The sequence below is a fragment of the Micrasema longulum genome, unplaced genomic scaffold, assembly GCF_059751315.1.
Source record: "Micrasema longulum isolate JH-2025_06_02 unplaced genomic scaffold, ASM5975131v1 h1tg002168l, whole genome shotgun sequence".
NCBI lineage: Eukaryota > Metazoa > Arthropoda > Insecta > Trichoptera > Brachycentridae > Micrasema > Micrasema longulum.
In genome coordinates, this window is record NW_028279333.1 from 130,406 (window position 1) to 156,605 (window position 26,200).

A 26,200-nucleotide genomic window follows, 5' to 3' on the forward strand; every position below is an offset into this window, starting at 1 on the left:
GAAGACTAAAGCTTGTTCCTCTCTCACAAGCTTTCCAAAACCTATTTCGATTACATTCTACAAAAAATACTGATATTTTAGTGCCAAACTAAATATATCTAAGACCTTTTCAAACAATTACAAGATTTCTCTTCTTCAATAAATTAAATTATATGTGACATCCTAGGACAAGAAACAATAAACTAAACTAGGATCTTAACACAGGACAAATGTCCGGCTCTTTGAAATATTACATAAAAAAATACAAGGGTTCAAAGTATACACAGATAAATAAATATCTCAACTTCAGTAGACGACATTTAAAAGGGCATAAAACAATAATTCACGATATACGACACTTTTGAAATAAATGAACATGTTGCAAAGCCAAACAATAGCATCTGAAATTGCTAGTCGGTATACAAAATTAACCAATAAAGCGTTCTTTGTAAAGTATTATTTTAACCCGCCAAATCTTCGGAACGAAGTTAGTAATTTAAATGCGTTCTGTAAAGAATTATTTACCAAACGGAATATTGCTCAATTTAGTTTTGGCCCCAACACTTTTATTTACTGAATTAAAATCGACTAAATAACTACTGTACCGATTTACATGCGGTTTTTTTCGATTAAATTTGCGCTTGGCATTTTTAAAGTTTTAAAAATCTTCAATCTAATCTGCAGAAAAAAGTTAGAAGTGTAAATGTTTTACTCATTTACCTGCATTAGGCGAGACTGCATACAGTAAAAGATTGGGAGGCTGTTGTTTTTTTTAATAAAAAAAAGTTTTTATTTGAAGGTTTACAAACAATATTAGTTTTTTGTGAATCCTAATAAGATTTATTACTTAAATTCCTTTTAATTTCTACACTTTTATTCCTTTTTGCTGAATTTTTGGTAATGATAAAATAATATTAACTGTCATTTAATACATTAAAAAACATTGTATTTTCACATAAAGCGCACCCCTGTGGGAAAAAAAGAATAAGCATAGTTTGACGTTTGCAAAAAGAATTCTATCTTTAAAAATAATTATTTTAAGTTCTGGAATTCCATCATTAACAAGTACCTAGGTACCTACTTCCCAATTAAAATTGTACTTTTTTTTTTTCAAAACGTATTCTCATATTTCTTATCCGAATTATGACATTGAAGCAGCGGTTTTTCTACACGCTTTATATATTTACCATTGACGTGTTCCTATTATTTGTTTTTTTCGATAGTTAGTTTATTGTGGCATATATTATAAACACGGTTTTACATAACACATCATTTAATAGGAACCTATCTTCCGTGTTGTAGGAAGGTGGATAATGTATATCAAACATTCAATTGTGTTTATTTTAGTTTTATAATATGTTCACGATAAATATGATTTTGGTGTGGTGATGGGAGTTGAAACTCTTTCCCCGGTTCCGTAGTCAGAAAACACGATGTTGGTGTTACAAACAAGGTTTATTTATTACATGGCGAGAGTAATTGCGATAATAAGTTGAACTGACTGCTCTTAAACTACACGTTGGATCTGAGTAACTGCGTTGAGCTGACTTGGTCGAGTTAACTCTTTGGGCTGACTTGCAATTGCTGGCTAGGCGTTATCACGCACTGTGGTTTCTTTATATGCCACATTCCTTTGTTCTTCATATCTCCATGGCGTAAATGTACTGCAGGACGTTTCATTTATGCAGACGTATGTTTAATGCGCAATACTGTTAGTCTTGCAGAATAAAACGTATTGTATTAAATATAAAATTATGACTTGCTTCATCGGTCGTTGCTCTATATTTTAGGTGAATCATAGCACGTGTGTGCGCCATCGATCAGTAGGATATAACCTCCCCAAAAATTTAAATCTAGCAAAAGCAAAGCATTGCCGGGTTCAGCTAATTTATTTTAAAATAGTCACCTCTCTGGCCAATTGGCTAAAGATGCTTACCTTCTCACGGTGGTTTTGGGTTCGATTGCCGTTGAGATGACTACAATTAAATATCGTTTTTTGTTTTCATCCGAGCGGATAAAGAATACAGTTCAAGGTATGAAATATAACCAGAATCCTTGACTTTGACTCGATGGCGAGTCTCGTAAAAATTCTGACAAGGATAATTAAGTGGAGAAAGGTCCGCCTCGTATTGGCGTATTTGCTTACCATGCTTGAGGTCCTGGTTTTGATTTCTGTGAGGACCAACACAAATTATTTGTTTATAAGGTTGAATTACCCTGCAATATTTCACTGTCCCTGAATTGGCACCTGAAGCGTAAGACCCACCACCTTACCTTCCTGTAACACATGATCAAGATACACCGCATGTACTTTTCAATGCAGTGCCCTATGCATCAGCAGGAGCGGATTAGGGTTAATGGTGATTTTCTTAGTGAATTTGGTCTGTTTCGATACAAAAAAATGATAATAATCGTCACGATTATTTTTTTATTAATTAAACGCGGAATATTGTGAAAATAATTTTCAAAACGAAGATACCAAAACATGGTGTTTCAGGGCCAGACCGCGAAACTTCAAAGGAAAATTCCTCATGGTAAAAAAATATTTATAATTTGTTTTCAATAACTCGTTTCTTTTAATGTTTTGTAATTTTAAAATGGAGTTATTCCATAATTTCTCGGACTAGAATCCCCTCTACAAACCCCTGCCCCTCTCCCACCCTGTCGCTTCTCTTGTCCGCGTCTGGTGCGTATCGCTTCGTTGGTCAAATACGTTTTTTATCTCATTTTTTTTGTAGGGGAGGTGAAGGGGTTTGTGAAAGTAATGCTAGACCTAAAAATTAAAGATTTACTGTATTTTCATATTATGAAAAAAATGGACTTTTGAAAAAGTTTGACACTAGGAATGTTTCTCGGAAGTTTCGCGGTCTGGTCCTTAAACATTGTGTACTTATGATAAACGTATACGAAATATAATCTTTTTTGTTTTACAAAATTTACTAAAAAAAATGTCATTTGACCAGGCGAAAAACTTTAGAACCGAAAAAAATAAATGGGTAACATGAAAAATTTGAAAACTTTCAACTAAAGATGGCCAAACTAAGTTTGAAAGTTTGGAAGTAAGTGGTTTGCCTGATTGGCGTTACCTACTTTATCCTCAAAAAAGGTCGCCAATACGAAAGCGATTCAATCGGGAGGGGCCTACGCCTACAATCGTAATCAAATCAATAAGTTATACAAATTGCGAGTCCATTTTTTACGATTATCAATATTTTCTCTGGGGTACGATACGACGATAACAAGGGAATCCAGAGTGATTTGTTTATACTTATTGCTTCCGAATTCGTTACATTATTTTTCAAGGGAGCGGTCAGACGATTTGGGAAGAGACAAAAAAATAGAGCACCGATATTTTTCCAATATTTGAATTTATAAATACGGATTAAAACTATTATTCTCTTTGGTAATATAGCATGCTCACAAAGTAGGGGAGAGTGCCCATGAATGGAACAATCGTCTCCCGGTCAAACCTACCGCATAAAAAAATATGCTACTTCAGCACCAAGATAAAAAACTGATTAACCTAAATGTAAATTTAATGATTATTTTTATCGTTTCTTTGAATGCCTTACCTTTTAACTACTTTAACAAAAAAATTCTTCATTTTTTAAATTATTTCGATTTGTAAATACTAAATACAAACGTATAATTAACTTTTTTTAGTTTGTTTTTAATTTTTAAACAACTTCAATTTTTGTAAAATAATAAAAAAAAATACCATATTATCTTTTACAGAATATTTTATTTTTTCTTTCTTATGTTACACAAAAATATTATAACTGTCCATTATTTATTATAAGAGCAAAAATTCATTAACATTTTCTTGTATACCCACGAACAGGTTTTTGTAGAATTTTTTGTTTACTGTTTTTATATTAACACTTTGTATCCCGGAGCCGAGTAAACACGTGATTATATAACCACGCGCTGTGTCCCGGTCCCGTGTTTTCACGTGGTTTACCAGCTGTCCAAAAAAATGCATTTTATTGACATCTAGTGACTTTTATCAGTACTTTTTCGCTACTGGTAAACTACGTGAAAACACGGGACCGGAACACAACGCATGGTTATTATAATCAAGTGTTTACACGGCTCCGGGATACATAGCACAAGAAAGGAGTAAGAACCTGTATATGTGCGAACAATGTGGCTCTTTATAATGGCCAATGTTGGCAAAACTATCATACAAACATGACTTATTGAGTTGATTGAAGTAAATATGAGAAGTTTCAATTGATTTAACCCAGTATTTTCGTAGTTATGTCACTTTTAAGAAACCCTTCACAAAGCATGAAATTTCTATGTGTGTTCGGCCGGTGCTCAAAGTGTTAATATGTATTTCATTGCTATGTAATTTTACTTTATTTTTTAATACTCTGTTTTATTATTATGTTTATTGTAAAAAACAAAAATAAAAAAATAAAAAATGAATGTTTTTTTTCCTTCTCTTTTTTGGACTTTAAAAAAAAAGTTCATTGATAACCTTAGAAATAATTATAATATAACTAGCGGACTTGACAGACGTTGTCCTGCTCGAACATTGGTTTGCCTGCCATTAGCTGGTTCAGCAAACGTTTTTTCGATATTCAATTTTTCGATAAACTATATACTAAGTGACATTTGACATTGAGTTTGACATTTCAATCGTTTCATTTCGTCATTGTGTGATTTGCTGTTGCCCAAAGCAAATAAAAAAAAAGTGTGCAATACCTCGTTATCCTGCGCCGATTGGCTAAAGCCCGGTTGTATGATCGTTAGTAACAGTAAAAAATCTGCAGTAATAGTCCAAAATAAAAAAAATGAGTCGTTTCATCCATAATACTTAAAGATGGATAGTAAAACTCTTTAAACGTTAGTTAAAAATTCAACCCACCAATGTTGGCGAGTAAAACGTTAATAGTAGAATAATGAAGATGGTGTCATTTTTTGACGTTCACCGGTTATCTTTATTTACTCACGTCTCTCAGTATTGTTTTATTTCCGAATACGGAATGGACTATGCTTATTAATGCTTAAGCAATCTAAATCGGAGAGTTCGTTCGACGATGACTTTTTTTACTTAATCGTCAAAAAAACGAAAACATTTTGAAAACGATTTGACAGTATTTTTCCACCAAACCTCGGCCGTTTAATTTCGGGGCTGACAAATTTATTTTTGTTCGTTTTAAATTTGTTTTATTTTTTAAGTTCAAAGTTCATTAATTAAATAACTTTTATTAAATCACCCTTTACATCAGTAATTTTATCTACTCTGCTGTGACAATGAATGTTTCCGAGAGTACAATAAAATTTTAGAGAAATTGAAAATAGTTTATATTTATTTTTTATTATCTAACATTTATTAACACAAATGTTTTTTGATTATATTTTTCGCCATCTGACTAACGCGGTGACTTCGCGCATGCGCGCGGCGAAAGTGGGGCAAAGTTAGGGTTTTTTGGACACAGTCCGATGTATTCAAATATGATTTTACGCTTCTTCTGGACTATTCTTAATTCTATGATTATATTGTGCCTACATCAAAATATTTCAGAACTTGTTGGATTAACGTATTTTTGTTGTCTTTTAATTTTTCTTATCATTCTTGTTTTCAAATAAGATATTAAAATATTGATATTGTTTTTCGTTTTTTTTTTTATGTGAAATTGTCAAATTTTATTATTATTTTAAGATTCTGTTGACCGATGTTATTATTTGATTGCGTATAAATATGCCATGTTGTCACGTGATTGAATTTGTTCGCCTTTTTGACGTTTGCAAAGTCACATTCCACAGTGTAAAAAACGAATAAAACATAATTTTCAATTTTTAAAATTTGTAAAAAAAACAGTGGTTATATATTGCACTCAAGTTAAAACGCGGGTGAAACAACGCATTGATAGTAGAACGATAGTTAAACCGAATTCGTTAATACATTAAACTACACTAAAACTCTACTTTCGTTTTAGAAGTACTTGTTTGTGATTAAATTCCAAAACTAAAAATTTTCAATATTAAAAAAATATTGAATTTAAGTAAGTGCTTGTTTATGGTTGAATTCCAAAACATAAAATAAATATTTTTTCAAATATGGCATTCGTTTTGCAAACGTCAAACTCCGGTTTTCTCACCAACAAAGAGGTGTACTTATATAGGAAAAACCTTTAAAAATGCATTGAATTTAATATTATTTTAGTGTTACCAAAAACCCAATAAAAAGAAATAAATGGGTAGAAATTATAAGGAATTGAAGGAATGAATCTGATTGAGATCCACAAAAAACAAAAGGATTGATGATGATGATATTAATATTTTTATTATTAGGGGTAAATGTTGACTGAGTATGAACATAAAACCGCTTCTTCTTGTTATACAAATAAATTCAAAGGAAATAATGATTTCGATTTCTAAGAAAGCTTTAAAGGGTTTATGTGCTTTGAGCCGTTTATTCACAATTAAATACCTTAAATAAATATAGTAATAAAGTGGCTTTTTTGTTTACTCTTGGATGGCTGTCTTGTAACACGAGTCTACGTAAAATACAAGACTTGATATATCTCTTTTACTTATTTAAATGATGAAGTTGTATTTTTTTCAATATTCAAATAGACATTTTCACATCGGATCTGGAAGGCGAAATTTGTGTAAATACACCGGATTTTAATACAAAAAATATTCATCCTTACTATGCGAAGAATAATTATACGAATGAAAGTGATTTATTTATTTATTTATTTATTTATTTACGGACAAAGTCCATTATAAACATTACAATTAAAAGAAATTTTTACAAAGGAATAAAAAAATATAAGGAACAGAAATAAGCAGCAAAGACAGATGATAGATTTTTTAGATTAAGTAAAAAGCATAGGCTAACTATACAGATTCTTTAGCTGATTTGTAAAGAAAGACATCCTTACACCATAATAATCAAGATCTTGATAATGGTAATTCAATAAATCTGTTCTATTGTGCAAGAAAGAGCGCGAGAATAGAACTTGTAAGGAAGACAGAGACGCTGTTCTGTGGCTGGTGTTTGTGTGAAAGAGACAAAATCAAAAGGATACATTCGTCCTACCAGTCAATTATTGGCAGTAAGCGAGAGTGCACGCGAATTTTTAAATTAATTTTTCAATAACAGGACTTAATTAAAATGTATTTTTTATAAAATATGGAAAAACAATTATTTAATTGTGTTTCAATGTTTTGTTTTTTAAATGTCTGAACTTCAGAATATTCTGTCTATTGCTTGAGGTAACACGATGCTACATCACTGCATGTAAAGGAATTTTGTAGCACAGACTTTTAAGAGTTAACATCTTATAACAGAGATAAAGGACATGTACAAAGATAAGAGAATAATATGTCAAATCTAGGTTTTAAAAGTATAAAAGATCTTGTCCGATATTATTTCTGTGAAAAAAAAAATGGCAGCATATTTTAGTTTTTGCATATTTATGAAATTAAGTATTAAAATTACTCAAAGAATATTTCGTTTTATATAATCATTATAATCATAACCCTTTCCGCACCCTGTGGTGTGCACACACAGGGCTTTTAATTGTTATCCCAATCAAAGCGTTTTTCTGTTTGTGGACGTTAAGGTGATCAGTCTTACGCTTCAGGTACCAGTCTAGAAACAATTAAATTTCACAGTGCTAAACTACATTTCAAATCGATAGTTCACTTTACCCTGTCAGAAATTGAGCCCAGGGCTTTTATTATGGTTGGCGAACTCGCCAAACACTATACCATGAGGCAAACTTATCTGGCGGCCTCCGTGGTGTAGTGGTCAAGACGCTTGATTCACGCACGGAAGGTTCCGGGTTCGATTCCCGGTGAGAACACAAAAATTAAAATGTGATTTTTCTCAAGCCTGGGTGCTCTGTGATGTAATTCACCACTGTAATTGGGCCTCCTGGCCTGTTGTGGTGCAAAAAAAAAAAAAAAAATGTAAATGTAAAAAATGTAAATCTGCACTCGATTTTCCTTTAAAAGATTTTTAACTGAAAGTAGTCCTCGATTCGAAAACATTCGTCAAGGTTCTTGTTCTATTTTACGCACGGAACTGTAGTCTTTATATGCTCGGACACAGTTTTATATTATAGTCACATTATTAACGTTAATGCTAACTTTATATTGATAATTTATCTGTTTTGTGCATGGAATTAACCATTTGACCAAAAATTTCCCTGTTCTGCACCTAGAATTTACCCGTGCCGCATCAATAATTTGTCTTTTTTTTAGAAGCTTGTCCGCAAGTGAAATAGAGGTGATATGGAATGAGGTAATGAAAAATATACCGCAACACCCAGACCAATTGAGAAAAAATCTTTCTTGGATTTGTCTCTTTCTACTGGCGGGAATCGAAACCGCGACGCCAGTTTCACAGTTGGCCGTCTTACCAACTGCGCCACGGCGCCTGTCATGTATGTACCATCTGTTATGTACCAAGAATTGGTATATTTTGTACCATGAATTAGTTCATTTTGTACCAAGAATAGTTCAGTGTTTAAATCGTGACGAAAAATATTGGGCAAACAAAAAACACGACTTGTGTTCTGAGCAATACTTATTGATACCATCGTGGATATTTTGGAAGAATAACCGGATTTCCTGATATTTTCCTTTAGCTCTAATAGGGCTATAACATACTTCCTTTAACGATGGAGAAAGCTGTAAGAATTGCAGGAACCCTTCGCTAATCCTACATCATCCTTGAGATGGCCAACCATTTTTAAGAATCCATGAATTTTCTTTTTAAGAGTAAGGTACGTGCATACTGATGTGTCGCTGTTGAAATAATATATCATAAAAATCATCATTATCATTTCCATATTTGCATCTTAGAGTGCATAGAGAACTGTATTGTTTCATCAACCGCAGCTGATATTGAACACTTTTTGTTACATGGAGGTAAGATCTTCAGTCTTACGCCTCAGATGCAAATGCAGGTCTATGAAATATTCTAGTAAAATACTCTTTTAGATAAATATTTCATGTCAACCATTTCGGGAAATGAACCCGAGACTTTTTACATTGTAGGAAAACGCGACGAGACCACGAGACGGATCTAAAAAAGCTTTCTAAAAAGGAGACTGACGCAACAAATTCCGGTGACAATAATAACATCAACCAAGCTGACCTATGTACTTAAAAAGTCTTTAGATTCTCGACGTACTGGGCCGCGATTTATTTACGTACATAAGTTTATTGTACATTATTAGAGACATAAGTCCCTACTCCTTGGGACTAAAAGTCCTATGTTGAGATAAGAAGAGGGATGGGATTACAAACACTATCTTTGTCGGGCCATTAGGTAGGAGGCGAGCTCTTTAACATCCTCAGGTTTAACCAGTGGTCCCCTGAGGATGAGGCTCCTTTTATGATGTACAGCATCACATTCACATACTATGTGTATAAGTTTCCTCATCTGCATTGCAGGACCTACATCTAGAAGTATAGAAATAAGAATAGTCCAGAAGGAGCGTAGAATCATATTTCAAAACATCGGACTGTGTCCAATAATTCCCCCACTATGCCTCACTTTTGCCGCGCTCATTCGTGATGGCGCCGCGTAATGTTGCACGATGGGAAAAAATATAATTATAACTCAAGGTGAAAAAAAGCGATTTGTTAATTTCTCTAAAATTTTATTGTGCGCGCGAAAATATTGATTAACACAACATAGTAGATAAGTATAGGGTCATTTAATAAGAGTTATTGAATTCATGAACTTTAAACTTAAAATATAAAACAAATTTTATTTACATAAAACGGATATTTTTATATCATGTTAAATAATATTTGATGTTTTAAAGATAATGTCGGTCAAATGTTCACCATAGAGTTGTTTAATCCGAGATCCAATTTTTATTATTTCTCTCATCAGATGAGCAAAGTGGGGTAAATGAAATATTCGTTTTGTTTCTTCGACAATCTGACAGATGGAAAAATAATTCAATTTTTAAGTAATGCATTTGTTACGTACACATTCATTTGATAATTACATATGAAATGTGATTGCATCCTGTTTCTTCAAAATCTTAGCAGTATTTCTACACTTTAAAAGTACACAACACGGCATAGTTGAATTCGAATCAGGAGTTGCGTACTGAGCGACGTCTACAAAGAAACTAATGGGTCGAAACGTAAACCTATTCATTTATGAGTACTTTAGTCGCCTCCCGTTTGATGTGCGTATGCGGTTTCTGGATTTTTTCTGTGATTTTTGTACAAATGGTTACCAACATTTATATACTCGTATTACAGATATCAACGGATTCCTTCTGAACAAAAACAACTCGTTTTTACTTTTTTAGTGGCACGACTGAGCTGGGTTTTCGTTATATACAGAAAATTTAATAATTAAAAAATTTGCTCATCCTTCTTACAAAATTGATACGCGTCTCATTTGTTGTTTATCGCAGCCCCAGAGGGCGTGGAAATGGGGGATGTTTTGGAGTGATCATTATATTTCCGTTGGAATAAGCGCCGGAGAATAGTTAAGTGATATATAGAGTAGTTTTTATAAGAATAGGAAATAAAAAATACGACTGTTTAGTCGGAGGAGTTTAGTGGAGGAAAATCCTTAATTACTAAGATTCCTAGTATCCAAATATAGATGTACCTATAATCAAACATAATAATAAATTATGCTCGTGAGCTGAAACGTTCAAGAAGAAAACATACGTTTTTTTTTTTAATTTAGATCAAATACCAACTAAATCAGCAGCAAAAAGACTATTTATTTTAGTTCAATGTGCAACTTGATTGTGATATAACAGTTAGTGAAAATAATATTAATTTTAAGTTGAACATTGAACTTAAAAGAAAAAGTCATTTAGCTACTATTTTTGTTGATTTTCCCATAAAAAGTGATCATGCACAATGGCGGGTTTGCATTTAACCCCCTCAAATGTGGGATTTTATTCGTTGATAAATTTGCAATCGACAATGTTTTGAGCATATTCAAATGTTTGTAGACAAGCTGGATTTCCTCCCTAGGTAATTAAACTCACCTGCATGATAACGATTTCAGCTCTCTTTCTTCATAAAAGTAAACAGACGGAAGAGTTGAGAAAATGTGGATGTTTAAACATGGGCATAATGTTTTATTTTTATTTTTAGGAATAACCGGCTAAGCCTTTTTTTGAGGCCTGTCAGCAGGTGGGATAGAAGGGATATGGAAGGAAGAAATCAAAAATACACCACAACACCCAGACAAATTGAGAAAAAAATCTTTCTAGGATTTTTTTCTCGCAACTGGCGGTAATCGATCCCGCGACGCCAGTTTCACAGTTGGCCGTCTAACCAACTGCGCCACGGCGCCTGTCATGTTACATGTGAATGTTACAGTGTGCAGTGGCCGCTTTAACCAGCCAATGATAGCTCATAAGTCCTGTAAATGCCTAAACTTTTATATTTCCTCCTTAAAAATCTTTTTCCTCTCTGTTGCAACAAATTTAGATCTAAATTTGCAATATTTATTTCAAAAGAATTTAAATAACTTGTTGCTCAGAGGAGATTCTTATTTACTACTATGCACGAGTTATGTTATTTTATTGACATGAAATAGAATAAATTACACGAACAATTTTATTTGACCTCATATTATGAGAACTCAGACTGTAATTACTCATATGACTTTTTGTGAAACTTTTTATTTGCTTATTTTGATGCAGTTTATGTGAATTCTTTTTCAAAACGTATTATAAACTTAAATTGGAGATTCGTGTCAACTTAAACTTAATTTTGAAACATAACATTGTCATTAATAATTAATTGCATTTTTAAACAGATATTTCATACAAAACCAAACACAAAAAATAAATAAAATGTCAAACAAAGGGTAGTTACAGTCCCCGAAATCATGCTTACCTGATAAAATAAGTATTAGCAATGCGGCACAACACAACTTCCCGTCACTCATCATGTTTCTTCTGATAATCATATTGGTGTAGGAAGTTCATATTTGAATAACAGACTGTCACAATCAAATAGCTTCACTGGCACTGTAGTCAACGTCACTGCTCTGTCTTAATATTATTGTCACAACCGGAATCGTTAATTCATTGTTTCTGTAATTGACTAATAATTAGTCTTTATGTAACCCTTTCCCTTTATGAAAGCTCCATTTAACCTCAACCCCTTTACCACCTTCTCCCGATTCCCAGCCCTATGTAGGACCCGTGCCTTAGAAATGTAACGCGTCATTTAACTAATTGATCGAATTACGTTTGTAGGTATTATTACGTCCCCTTCTATCGGTACTGTCGCAATTTTTACTCGTTTATTGCCACCTGGAAATATTAACTATCTTCCTTCGAATTTTATCTCAATAATTAATCATTACAATTGTCATTCGGGTAAAAAATATTTGGTTATCATTGAATTAAAATACAGGTTTCGTGTGAAATAATTTTATTCAAAAATACTAAAGAGAATAATGGAAAAGTGATTTTTTATGGTGCTCGAATCTTTTGAAAAGTGAAGCATATCAAATTCTATTAGACGAACTTCTCCTTGTAGGTCTTTACATATATACATATAAAGATAGACATTTTGACCCGTTTTTGGACCAATTGCCATGAGGCCCCTACTTCCAAATTTTTAAATTGTTTTTTTATTTCTATTTTGACGGTTGAAAAATAGTTTTCTAAATATCATGTTCGTTCAGTTTATAATACACGATTCAAAAAATTTTCTCATTGCGGATCGTCAAAATTGGATATTGTAAATACGTACTAAGGAATAAAAATACACATCAATACATAAACGAATTTCAGAAAAGGCAAAACCTATCATTCTGTGATATATATTATATCATGCGATTGGAATAGGAGCAAAATAACTTGTACACGCATAATATGTTTGGTCTTTTCTGGAATGTTTTTCTTTTAGGGACGTAAATCAATTTTTTCTGCAAGGGGGAGTCTAAATTCGAATTTGTTCTAACAAGGGTAGGATCTGCCTTTAACAAGAAAATATTTGATAGTTGATAATAAATTATTTGGATTTTTCTGAGAATACAATAAGTCAAATTGCCCGAATTCTCCAACGATTACATTAAGTTATATTACAATACAATAAACTAAGAATTAAAAAACAACGAAAATATTTTGTAGAATTATATTATTTAATATGATGTAGAATTTCATTACAAACATATTATAAAAATATATACGTATAACATGTGGGCTTTGTTGTAGGTATTATACTAATAAATTTATATGCTTTCTGAAGGTTTTATCTCAATTTAAAAGTCATAAAAAAATATAATGCCGCGAAAAATTAAATACTTATGAAAAGACGTAAAAACACGTTTGGTATTACAACGTGCTTTCACAATAACAAGAATTTTTCAATTATTTTCTGCCCATATAAATGTTTATTTGATTATTGGAAGAAAACAATAATAACATGTTTTAAAACATTATATTACAGATGCAGAATATCGCGGTAGTAAATAATTATCACGTCTGCTAGCGAAACACAAATCGTCTACAAATTCATAACCTGACGGCCAAGGAGAAGACGGAATTTTTGACGTAATTATAATAATTAATTTTAATAATCTTGTAGTCGTGAAACAATAAATATTGGATGCGTTCGTTTTTCTATGGAAATGATTTCACCCCGAAAATTTTCAACGGTTAAAATCACGGTTTCCAGTTTTTTTTCTCAAACTTTTTTCATTATTTTACTAAAACAAAACGTGTATATACCTACCTCTTTAAATTCATAAAGTAATAATTTTTAACCATCAGAAAAAAAACATTAAAAACTAATATTTACTATTTAATGTTTACGCATTATTAGTTAAATGCTAACGTCATTTTTTTGTCTTAAAATTCCTCACATAACTAACACACTCATAGAAACTTTATTAATGTTTTTTCTTCCGTCCTCAACTATTGCAAAAATCACCTAGGTATTATTTACCTAATAAAAACTACAAAAATGTCCTCGTCACGGGTTACTCCAGTAAGAACTCATTGTTTTTAATGTTGGTATTATTTAAAAAGCAATTTTTTTTTTTAAATCTCTTAGATAAGATAAGACAAAAAAATGGCGTTAGCATTTAACTAATAATGCGTAAACATTAAATAGTAAATATTAGTTTTTAATGTTTTTTTTCTGATGGTTGAAAATTATTGCTTTATGAATTTAAAGAGGTAGGTACATACACGTTTTGTATTAGTAAAATAATGCACTATATTAATAACAATAGGTGACTTAAGAAGTTTTATTTACTATAATTTTTATTTTTTATTTGAACTATATGGACATTTGGAAAAGACTAACAGTTAATTAATTAATTTATTTATTTATTTATTTACACGCCCTACGGGCTTTTACATTTATTAGAAATACATTCAAGTACAGCAGTAAAACATAAGTGTGTAAATTTAGTTAAAATTAAAGATAACATAAGGAAAACTAAAAGATACAATAATAAGTAAAAATAAGGAAATGTACCAACATACGTATATCGGTATATAGAAAGAATTTTATATATAAAAACATTCACACATAAATACACATTACACATGCTCATGCACATGCATACATATTAAACTATGTTGAATATTGAATAACAAATTGTTTTAAAATATATGTGTTTGTTTTTCCTATGTCCGGGCGGTATCAAGAATACAGTTTAATTTGTGAACTCGAATTAAAACCACGGACAAGCGTTTATTGTTTTTTTTTATTTATATAAAAAAGAAATCGAATAGAGATTAGTCCGCCTGGCAGTTCCCTGGTTATTGCGTTTGCCTATTATATCTGGAGTCAAAGGTCCCGGTAAAATTGACGTGAAATATTGTTTTGGTATGTGGTTTTTCATTGCTATATTTAATAGTTCCTAGATTGGTACTCTAGGCGTGAGTCTGATCATCTTACCGTCATGTTAGTGACAAATGATCGCAGATATGCCACGATTTGCGTGCCGTACAAGAGAACAATGATGTTTTCATTTTACCAACCCACCAAAGTGGATACCGTTACGTTCATAGAAAATATGTAGGTACTTATTTTAATTGTCTTAATTAATTCTGTTCCTCAGAGGCAGACGGATGCAAATCCAAACGTCAAATGTTCAACACAATCCTATAGAATCTACTTTCTCTAAGTGATTTCTAATAATTTACAACATTGATTTGTATTTTTAATATCTTAATATATTAAATAATGTTTGGTATGTCCAAATGCTTGCAGACTGGCTGGATTTTCTCGCAGTGGCGAGCGGTGAGTTTTTAAATTGGTAAGCTATGAAAATTCTGATAAAATGTCCATAGCGGAAGTATGGCATATAAAAAACAAGTCTATTTTATATTTTATAAATAATTCCTAACAAATGGCTTCAGCGGCTAATAGTTTCAGTAAAAATATTTTCTAATGTAGCACAAACATTTGATTTAAAAAATACAATTAAAAAAAACATAATTGCAAAAAAAAAATGGAATCCCTATGGACTCGAACCCCCGCCTACGTCATTAGAAAGTAACGACCCACCCGCGCAGCTATTTTGCGTTTTGGGCTAAGTGTCGAAAAAGTAATTAATAAACTAGATAATTCATTAGCGCACCGGTGCATCTTTGGTTAAGTCAGACTCTTATAACTTGTCTTGAAATAAAACACTATTTCTTAATAAATGATAATAATTAAATAATTTAAAAGTATTCCTTACCGAGTACGATAGTTCACCAAACAAAACATAAATTACGTTTTAAGAATCATTGTTTCATCGACTTTTATATCACATTATTATTCACAAAACGACATAAGCTATACATATTATAATTCTTCATATATATTTATTCTTAACACTATACACTAGTAACGTTTTTATCATAACTCTAACTAAATTTCAAAAGTTTAAATGGTTTCTGAAGAATAACCTACAATATTCAACTGTCATCGTATGCACAAAAACGAATTACACTTAAAAAATAATTAGTGAATCTTTGTTTTTTAAAACCCACTTAAGTATTTATACTATATTATGGATTAAAATATCAATTCGTTTCGATTAAAATATCAAAATATTTATTTATTTTAAAGCAAACTTACTTTCAAACCACCGAAACGTAAGTATGATCAATTACTTACTTATTATTGTAACTTCCCTGTTAAGACATACAAATATATTCGTTATCTCTTTCTCACACAAAACGAGTGCGTATATTGTCACCTCCCTTAGACTGTCGTAAGTCAAATTGATGTATTTTAAAGAATACTAGCCTTTATGAAAAAGTATTGAAAGACTAAATTGCATTAATAAAAGCTGCAAGATTTTACTGTAATCGCAAGTGTAATTTTTCGAACGAGATTCTAAAGTTTTAGGTTAAAGACGTATTTGAATTAATGATTTTAAAGGAAGCAGAGTAATCTCGTGTAATCCAGTAGTAATAATTTTGGCCAATAGAGGCGCAACCGGTCGCTGTATGGAATATGATATAAATTCAATAACCAAAGAAAAGTAATATATTTTTTTGGTGATGTGTTTTTTCCTAATAATACTACAGTATTATAAAAAATTACTTACGATGTCAAAAAAATATGGTAAGCTGCATGTAATCGATTGCCCCTGTTTCCTCGCTAGGGAGTCATAAGACTTCCATATTCCTAAATTCTCCAATGACCCGCCTTTGTCGTATTGTTAACTCAAGACAGGATCTGGACTTTTTTGGTTTAAGTTTACAACGATTTAAACGAGCACTAAATAAATAGTCCAGATCTTGTCTCGATGTCCCTTATGTTTGTCAATGCTTCTTTCTTTTTTCTTTAAATGTTTTAAACTACTCTTTTATTGTAATATTTAAACCTTATAAATTGTATACATGGACAATGTCCGTTAATAAATAAATAAATAAATATTCCCTTCTCAAAAATGTTTTCCCTCTCTGTTGAAATAAATTTAAATCTCAAAATATTGGTTCTCTCACTATAATACTTACAAATCTTCTAAATCAATGGACATGATCATAAACTGGATACGAAAATCAAAATGTCATTTCATCAAATTCCGGATGTGCATCCGTCTGCCTCTGAGGTACTGAATTATAACTAATAATTATAAGCTATGCATTTAAATTTATTTCACGGAATCGCTAGATGTAACTAAATTGTACATTGTACCTACACACATATTAGTACTTGTGCAGTATTAGGTAAGTATGCTAAAACTCGAAATCACAAGAAACTTGAAGCCCCTGTAAAGTTTGTGGTGATGTCAAAAGCTCGAATTTAGGATCTCAATACCCCCACTCCGGCGCTGTGGTTGGAGGGAGAAACAGTATCGGGAAGGAGAGCTAACCGAATGTCGGGGAACACAGAGTAAAATGGCTTACTGGGTAACTAGGATCAAGGGGCAATATGGATCACGGGAGTCTTCCGTTTACACACCCCCGACCTTTCACTTAAAACTTCCTACGTAGAATAATTTAGAATAATAATCGAAAAACGCCTATCTGTTTACTGACGGTTCTTTCTATACCAGTGATCTCCAAACAAACTTTCTTTCGAAATTTTTTTTAGTGATCTGTGATTCATTAATTATCATAATAGTAACATTTTTACTCATTTGAATTTGAGACTTGAAAATATTAAATAAATATTTTCAGTGATCGCGAAATAGGAACATTAACATTTTGAAATTGTATTCAAATTAAGGAAAAATCATTTGAAATGTCACCGATAAAAGCTTAATGAGAAACGGAAAATATTATACTAACTCTGCGTTAATGTCTTAAATGCATTATAAATTTATAAGGATGTAAAAACAATACAGATATTTGTAAAGTTATATAATACCAAAGTCCTTAATACGGGAAAATCAAATTGTATCGCATTTTAAGATACCTATATTGCAGTGACGAATGTTGATTTTATTTTCAGGTAAGCTATAAAAAAATATATATTTGTACCTACATAGGAGGTACATAATATAATGTAAGTAATGTATACTATAAATTGATATTTTTCTGTGGTTCTGTGTGATACAACAACTCTCATCCATGAAATTAACTCAAACGATGTAATTTCGTGATATATTATATTATCCATTACTTTAATATATAATTCATTAAAAAATAAGCAAAAAATGAGAAACAAAGTATGAGTTCAATCGATATAAGGTATTCAATTTAAAAGTCAACTGGCCGCATTGTTCTAGTAATTAATAGTGCTAAAAACGGCCACGTGGAGCGCTATATGTCCTGCAATATGACGCATGAATGTAATTACGGTCTTATGTCAAAAATACCATCTCAAAGAAAAATAGTCCTTTTGAAACAATGTTTGAAATACTGTTTTCCAAATCAAGAATCTTCAAATAATTTGTGTAATCTGCAAGTTTAATCTAGGAGAAAAAAACCGCACTGGGGTTAATACATTCAAAATATAGTATACTTATTTGTATGAAAAAATAAGCTGGAATAATCGGCTAGTTTCTTGGCTCACCGCAGACGCCAGCGCCCAGGCGCGCTTTATTAAAATTTATGTTTATATTAGGATGAAATACAAACGGTGGAAATTATTTTAAACAAATGTAAATTATTTATTGATTGATTTGGTGTTTATTTTGTAGAACTCCATATCAGTAGACTCAAATCAGTGTTTGATTTCTAATATTATAAGTTAATTATTTATTTGTTTTTCTGTAAATAAATATACAATAAAACATTATTATGGTTAGTCAAATATAATGGTAAGCTACGTATAATCGCTTCTATACACGGTTCGCCCCTGCTGTATTGAAATGTGTAATTATTGTGAACGGGGAGGGGATATCTTGAAACAGATAAAATAACTTCAATATCTGGTAAGTATATTTATAAGGATTGGCAATAAACGAAATAAGGTGAGTGCGGGAAAAATAGTAAATAGAGTGCTAAAATCAGTTTACATAAAATGGAAAAATGATCAGACCAACCCTACAGAATGGAGTCTGAAAAGAAAATGACAGAAGGCTGAATGCCGTCGATATGAATCTTTCTGGCGAATGTGCGACATGCAAACATCTCCAGATTCGTGTGGATTCGATGCTACTTGTAAGTATAATATAATTGATAAAATATCCCCTATCGTGAACACATGATAGTATTGTAAACAAATCTTAAACTTCTCGGTTTTATCAAAAAAATGACGACGGACTTAAAAAATATTAATACCATTAAAACCGTTTACTGCTCACTAGTTCAAGCCCATCTAGAATATGCTTCCCCAATTTGGTCTCCATTCTATAGGACTCATATTGACCATATCGAGTCTGTCCGACACCGTTTTCTAAGAAAAGTGTCATTTTTGATCGAATTGCAAAAGGGGTTATTATTCCTATTTAAAAGTAGAGCAACCTCTTAATAATTTTTCTTCATTGGAGAGACGTAGAACTGAGATGAACCTTATATGCATTTTCAAAATACTTAATGCTATAAGTGATGTCCCATCTCTGTTGCAATCTATTTCTTTTCACGTTCCCAAGCATGTCACCAAAAGTCAACATTTGCTATTCATTAAATATTTTAAGAGAAACTTTTGTTTTTATGCCTCAATATGTGTAGATTAGTCCATTCGTCACATAACTTGAAATTATTTGGGATAGATCTTCCGGCTTTTTGTAGATCTCTTCGCCACTAAAACAGCATGGGATGAAGATGGATTGGCATGGTTGAGTTGAAGTCTTATTTGTTTATTGTGTTAATGAATATATTGTCTACCTTTATTTAGTGCCCTTGTTTGTCTTTGTTACATAGTTTTATATGTTTTTTTTCAGTTTCTTGTAAATGTGTTTCTTCATGCAACCGTTGTAATTGACTTAGGCCGTATACATATTTAATTAAAAAAATAACTGCATTGACAAAAATAATAAGGCATTAAAATCAAAAAGCTATTCAAAATAAAATAAAGTGAATAAGTACACCTGATTAAAATAAAACAATATTCGCATTAAAATTTATGTGTTTTGCGCTTGTTCGTGAATAAGTTTTTTTCGTCAATTATTTCATGGAAATATACTATAATATGGATCGACGGTCCCTACGTACACAATCGAAACTGCATTGTACTTTAATAGACACTTGTTTGGTTATTCTACAGTATCTTATAGCTTCTTAAAAAATTATAAACCCTTTTTATGCTCTTCTGTAAACCTGCCAAAATGCAGATTCGATAGTATACTCGTATGTAGGGACCGTCGACATATTCTACAAACAAAACGATCATAATTTGTCTTTTTATAGCGTCGGATTCTTTTCAACTCTGCCTAAGATAAAAACATTTAACAAAATATTGTTTAATAACGTTGTCGATATGCTCCTACAGTAAAGACGAGCATTCAAGAAGCGGTCCTTTCACTTCTGGCTTAGGTGATACACTTAACATATATCTGCCTGGAATATACTATTTTTTTAAAGTTATCTACGCGCCAATAAATAATAGTTTCTCGGCGTGTTTCTACAAACCGCACTACCATTGCAATGCTTTATATTATATTAAGCTGTAAAAATAAAATTGGTTTAGGTTAAGTTCAGATGATATAAATGACTATATATAGAATAATTGATATAACTCCTTTAATGCAATTTGTTGACCTCTCGATTGGCTAAAAGAAAATGGTTTAAAAAAAAAAATCGTTTTTTTTTTCAACTATGTAACTCGATTAGTAAATGATAATAGTTTTGGAGAGACCGAACTTTGCAAATATTATCCCGAGTCCAGTGCGTACAGCTATCATAAAACTTCAACCCGATTCGACTGTCGATAATGTAATTGCATTATTTAGCCAAGCCCAATAAAAATATTTTTTGTAATTACTTAAATTGCGCTACGACAGAAATCAAAAGTGAAAGAAAGAGACATTAAAAATAATGTAAAATGGAATTAACATTCCCAAAACCCATCTCAGGATAGATGCTACCCAATAGAAAAGTTGTCAGTCCCAAAAACCGCGAACACTGGGGCCAAAATAATTATATTCGTCTCTTCTATTTGTTTTGTGTTCGTTTCAGACAAACTTAATACGAATGAATATTTTGGTAGCACACCGTAAAATATATTTTGTAATAAAATTATTTATCGATTGAAATTTGTTATTCTTTTTTTTATTTTTTAAGAATTATAAATACAAGCGTTTTTATAATTTCATCGAAATATTTCAATTTTGGGGGTCATTTTTAAATAGTCGTAAATAACTCATTATTAGAAAATGGAAATTGAGTTGGGGTTGAGTGGGATCCGAACCTCGGACCTCTGATCCGTGAGCCCGCGACACTAGCCACGGGACCACAACCCAATTTGAAGCGAATCTTCAACAACTACTTACATTAAAAAAAAAATTTAACGTTTACGTTTACGTTTTTTTTTTAAATCCGCACCAGATTGCTCTTTTATATTAAAATTTTAAATATAAAAATGCGTACTTAGGTCTTATTCATATTTACCGGCAACAAGATTTGATCATAACCGACATCATAAGACTAAATACGGAAAACGTATTTAGGGGAATATCGAAGTCTGGGTCTGTATTCTAATGGGAAGTAAAAATTTATCTTCAATTTCATCTACAAAGTAAAATTGTGTTTTCTGTATAAAAAATAGAATATGTTTACAATTTTGTTCTAAACATGTTCATTTTTTTAATTACAGGTTCCAGACTAAGACACTTTGAATTTTAATACAAATATACACATTTTCGTACATAAATATCGATGTAAGTTTGTTTATACCGTCTCAATATATACCGATAAAGAAAGCGTTCAAAATCACGGCCCTGCGCCCATGATTACAATGGGAAGTTAACTTAAATTTTATCTACAAAGTAAAATTAAGTTTTAGGTATGAAAAGCAGAATATGCTTGCAATGTTTTCTTAGTAATACGTTCAATTACAGGTTAGCAACGAAGATACTTGGAATGTTCATGCAAATACACTCATTTACGAACTCAAATATCAGTTTTTTTTTTAAACAGTCGAAGATAACTCTGTTAACTTCCCATTGTAATCGGGGCCCTGGTCCGAATTAATATTGAAATTTAGCAAATAAGGGAACCTAATACACGCCACTCAAAAAAAAACACGGTGGAAATATTTTTTATTTAGTGTTTGGGTAAAAATCTTGCTAAAGGAAAAATATAGTGAAGATTGGTCGGACTCATAGTTTACAGGTTAGGATGGGTTAAAGTTGAGATTAGGCGGCCTCATAGAGCTTACTGGTTAGGTTAGGTTAAATAAGGTTAGTTTGGAGTTGAGATTAGGGAGCCTCATGGTTTACTGGTTAGGTTAGGACAGAGTTAAGATCAGGCGGCCTCGTGCTTTACTGTAAGTGCGTATGCCTATCATTTAATAAATAAATAAAATAATAATGCAATAAAAAGTGTGCGTTTCAGGATAGTATAGTATCGGCTGTAATCAATCGTAAAATCTATAAGAACAATAGGCTAAATCCTTTAACATGTCATCTATTTTGATAAATGCTGACTGTTGATTGTGTTTATATGCGTATACATATTTCTATGATTTTCAATGACTTCCATAACGTATTGGTACGTGTCTTGTCCTTGATTCGCTAGGATTAGATTCCCAACGGGATTGACATAAAATTGTTTAATTCTACGATTATATACCGTAAAATAAATTTGAAATACTTTTATGTTTTCTCGTTTTTTTTCGTTTTTTCCCCGTGACCGGGAAGAATAGAAAATACGTAAAATTATGTAAAACAGTGCTGCGATCCTAGACGAATGTTTTAGATTCGAAAGTCACTCTTAGGCAAGAATTCTATACATAAAGATTGAATGAAGATTAGTCTTTTTCGTTATGTGTAATACTTAGGTCTCGCGTTCGATTCCTGGCAGTGTTCCTGACATAGAATATTTATTTTATAAGACTAGACTAAATATAAGCCCTACACTTATTTATAAATAATAAAGAAACGGCAATAAATATTTTACTGTTAAGAGTATTATTATTGGTAAATTGAACAAAATAAAGAAAACACTCTTTTTAATAAAATAAGTTAAATTGCATTGCACGAAATATCAGAAATATTGATTTTATTTTAAAATGACAACAAATCTATTAAACATATCAAAATATATACGAGTATACTGTATATACACTGTATTCGTAAAAACTAATAAAATATAGTATATTTTTATTTCCGGATGCATAAGTCGCTAGTCGATTGTTGGTTTATTATTATTATTTTTTTTAATATTCGTTAAAAAATAATGGATTTATTTACATTTACTGAGACACAAGTCCCCTTTCAGTGAGACCAAAATTATATGCTAATTATCTATTTATATATATATAAATGAATCGCCGTTATTTGTCTCGCAAAAACCCGAAAATGGCTTGACAGATTTACGTGCGGTTTTTTGCAAAATTTTCTAATTTACGTCCTCAAGATTTAAAAATATTAACATATTTAATATATTTAGTGGATAAAAAGTTAGAAGCATATACTTGTATGTGTTTTTCATCGATTTTTTCAGGGTTGCATTCGACTAAAATGCATATTATATTGAAAAATTCGGAGAACGTTGTTTTTTCGTGTATTAAAAAAGTTTGTATTTTAACGTTTACAAACAACAATCATATTTAATGGATACTAAATAGATTTCTTTAATTTCTTAATTTCTACATATTAAATTATTTTTAATGGAAATTTAGAAATGCTAAAATAATTTTAACTGAAATTTGGTACATTTTTGAAAAACGGATTCTTACACAAAATGCAACACTGTTGGGAAGAAGAGCAGAGTTTGACGTTTGTAAAAAGAATTCCATGTTTGAAAATTAATTATATACAGTTTTGGAACTTAACTATAAAAAAATATCTAGGTACTTACTAAAATTCAATTTTTGAAATTGTATTATTTTAACTTTTGGAATTCAATTGTAAACAAATCCCTAGGTACCTACTTACCAATGAAAAGTTACACCATCTTCTTTACGTTTTTTCAAACGGGTTTTTCACGCTTTCACGAAACAATCAAGCATTTCGGTTTTTAATCAAATGTCAAAATCACGTCAAAACCCAGCTGGCGGTTAAAGAACGACTAAATACACGTAGGGCAGAACTGAAAGTTTGGGCATAAGTTAAGAGTCATAATTTTAGAGGGTTCTGCGTGCGTCTTTGTGTTTTAATAGGTAGATGGTTTTAATTAAGAAGACCGAACCTATTTCTATGGTTACATAAAAGCATTATGAAGTAAAGTTTTGTAAGCATACTAAATAATGTTTAATCTTAAGAGAAAACGGGGTCCGACTTTTCTTCATACAAAAATATTCCCGTATTTCCTCTCTGGATTATGACACTAGAGCGGTGATTTTTTTACACACTATAGATATTTACCATTTGCATGTTTCTATTGTTTTGTTTTTTTCGATAATTAGTTTACTATAGGAACTAGGACCATCCAAAAACCCTTTATAGCGCCCGTTTTATCGGCCGTCTGCGGACGTGCGTTACAAAAACATATGACAGTAGAACAGTGATTTTTTACAGACTATAGATATTTACTGTTGGCGTGTCTCTATTGTTTTGATTTTATGAAAATTGTTTACTACGGGAACTAGACACAGTTTTCTCTGCTGTCTTTGGGCGCACGCACAGTATCGGGGAGGCATCGCAAGACAGTGACAGGAAAACAATGTTCGAATACCCATTTATCAATATTCTCTGTCCTCACAATTTATGTAAACTGAAACACAAAAATAATAATGTATACTTAGATATTTAATTTGGACTAAATATCAAACTTGATATCAAACTTTTGATTGTATTCATTTAATATATTTATACGAGTATGTACTAAAATCTAGCAATAGCTAAGCATTGCCGGGTTCAGCTCGTAGTAAAATAAGACATTATTAAAAAAATAAATAAAGCACGTTGATAGTTTTCATAATAAAATACAAAATAATACCCGGTTCATTAATATAAAAAAAAAACAACGAGAATGTTTCGCCCTACGGGAAATTGATAAAAAAATGTTTTATTGCGCGCGGTAAAAAATAGAGCATTCAATTTTACGGCAAAGTTTCTTAAAAATGTATGCAAATAAAAATAAAACTGATTTTGATAAAAATCAACAACGTCATTAGTTCTTATAAATCAAGTAATAATAAGAGAGTTGTGATAGATTTTTGGTTTGCGATAAGTCAACTGACTAATTAGCAGAACTCACCGGGAAGAAGAGGAAGAGAACTTAAAGCGTTACACGCGGAGTAATTTCAAAAATACAAAACTATAGAAAATCGAAGTGCTGATAATTCGATACGATAAAACGAAAAAAATAAAAAAAAATAATAATGGCTTATTTTAAAAGTCTATAAACAAATACAAAAAAAACACTGAACTCAATATCATTTCCTAAAATAAAATTTACCCCGAGATCAAATCTGTTTAACTAGCAGAACAAAGCAAAAACAAGTTGAATCCCATGCACTTAGAAAAACTTAGTCCGATATTTTAATACGTCACAAAATGGTAGCGATCACCAGATGGACAAGCGACCCGTTCGGAAGCGTTGCAACCACTAAAGGTTTTCAGTTTCAGCTTCCAATTCCAACCAAAAGCCCCCTACCCCCTTTTCCAACCCCACCCCGACCACCCCTTACATTCCCCTACTTTTATCCTTTGCATTGTGGAACGCGATATACACAAGTCGAACTTTTTTGGTTTGCGATTAAAAATAACAGATCCCCAATAAGTCATTTTCGTAGTTTTATTTTTTATCAAACCCAAATTAGTTATTTAAATCCTATACAAAAATAAGCCTATAAAATTGTTTTGCATTTTCTATTCATAAAACAATGTAAAAACACATAAAGCACTACCTCCTCATACCCGAAAACCCTTATTAAGGTCGTGGGTCTTCCTATCGGTTTCGCTCATACTAAAAAACAATTTTTTTTTTTCAATGGTGTTACTTTAAAAAAAAACATTTTCGTCAACCGCGATTATATTACTATTTAACTGAACTGTTTTTATTTATTATTTTTCTTTGAGTTTGGCGAATCATATAGAGGATTTATGACGGATTATTTGTCATTCTTCCTCTTGACCATAATGAAAACACGAATGATATGAAAACCCTCTCCTGAAAAATTACGTATCAAGGGAATGTCGTGTTTTGAAAAAAACGTTTCTCAGTAAGCTAAGTACATTTTTTTCTACTCAATAAAGTTCACATATCTGATACCTTGATTTTCGAATATCCCCAATGCT

At 31.4% G+C, this 26,200-nt stretch overlaps 1 protein-coding gene across 1 annotated transcript in view; it reads right to left on the reverse strand.

The window, feature by feature from the left end:
• Positions 1-25,496, reverse strand: part of LOC148272891 (uncharacterized) — a 49,204-nt gene extending 23,708 nt beyond the window's left edge. The window contains exons 1-2 of the mRNA XM_088239437.1: positions 25,359-25,496; positions 11,839-12,038 (exon numbers count right to left, since the gene is read on the reverse strand). Of these exons, the coding sequence (XP_088095563.1) occupies positions 11,839-11,911 (73 nt within the window). The 5' untranslated portion in view covers positions 11,912-12,038; positions 25,359-25,496. The remainder of the gene's footprint in view (positions 1-11,838; positions 12,039-25,358) is intronic.
• Between the last annotated feature and the right edge of the window lie 704 nt (positions 25,497-26,200).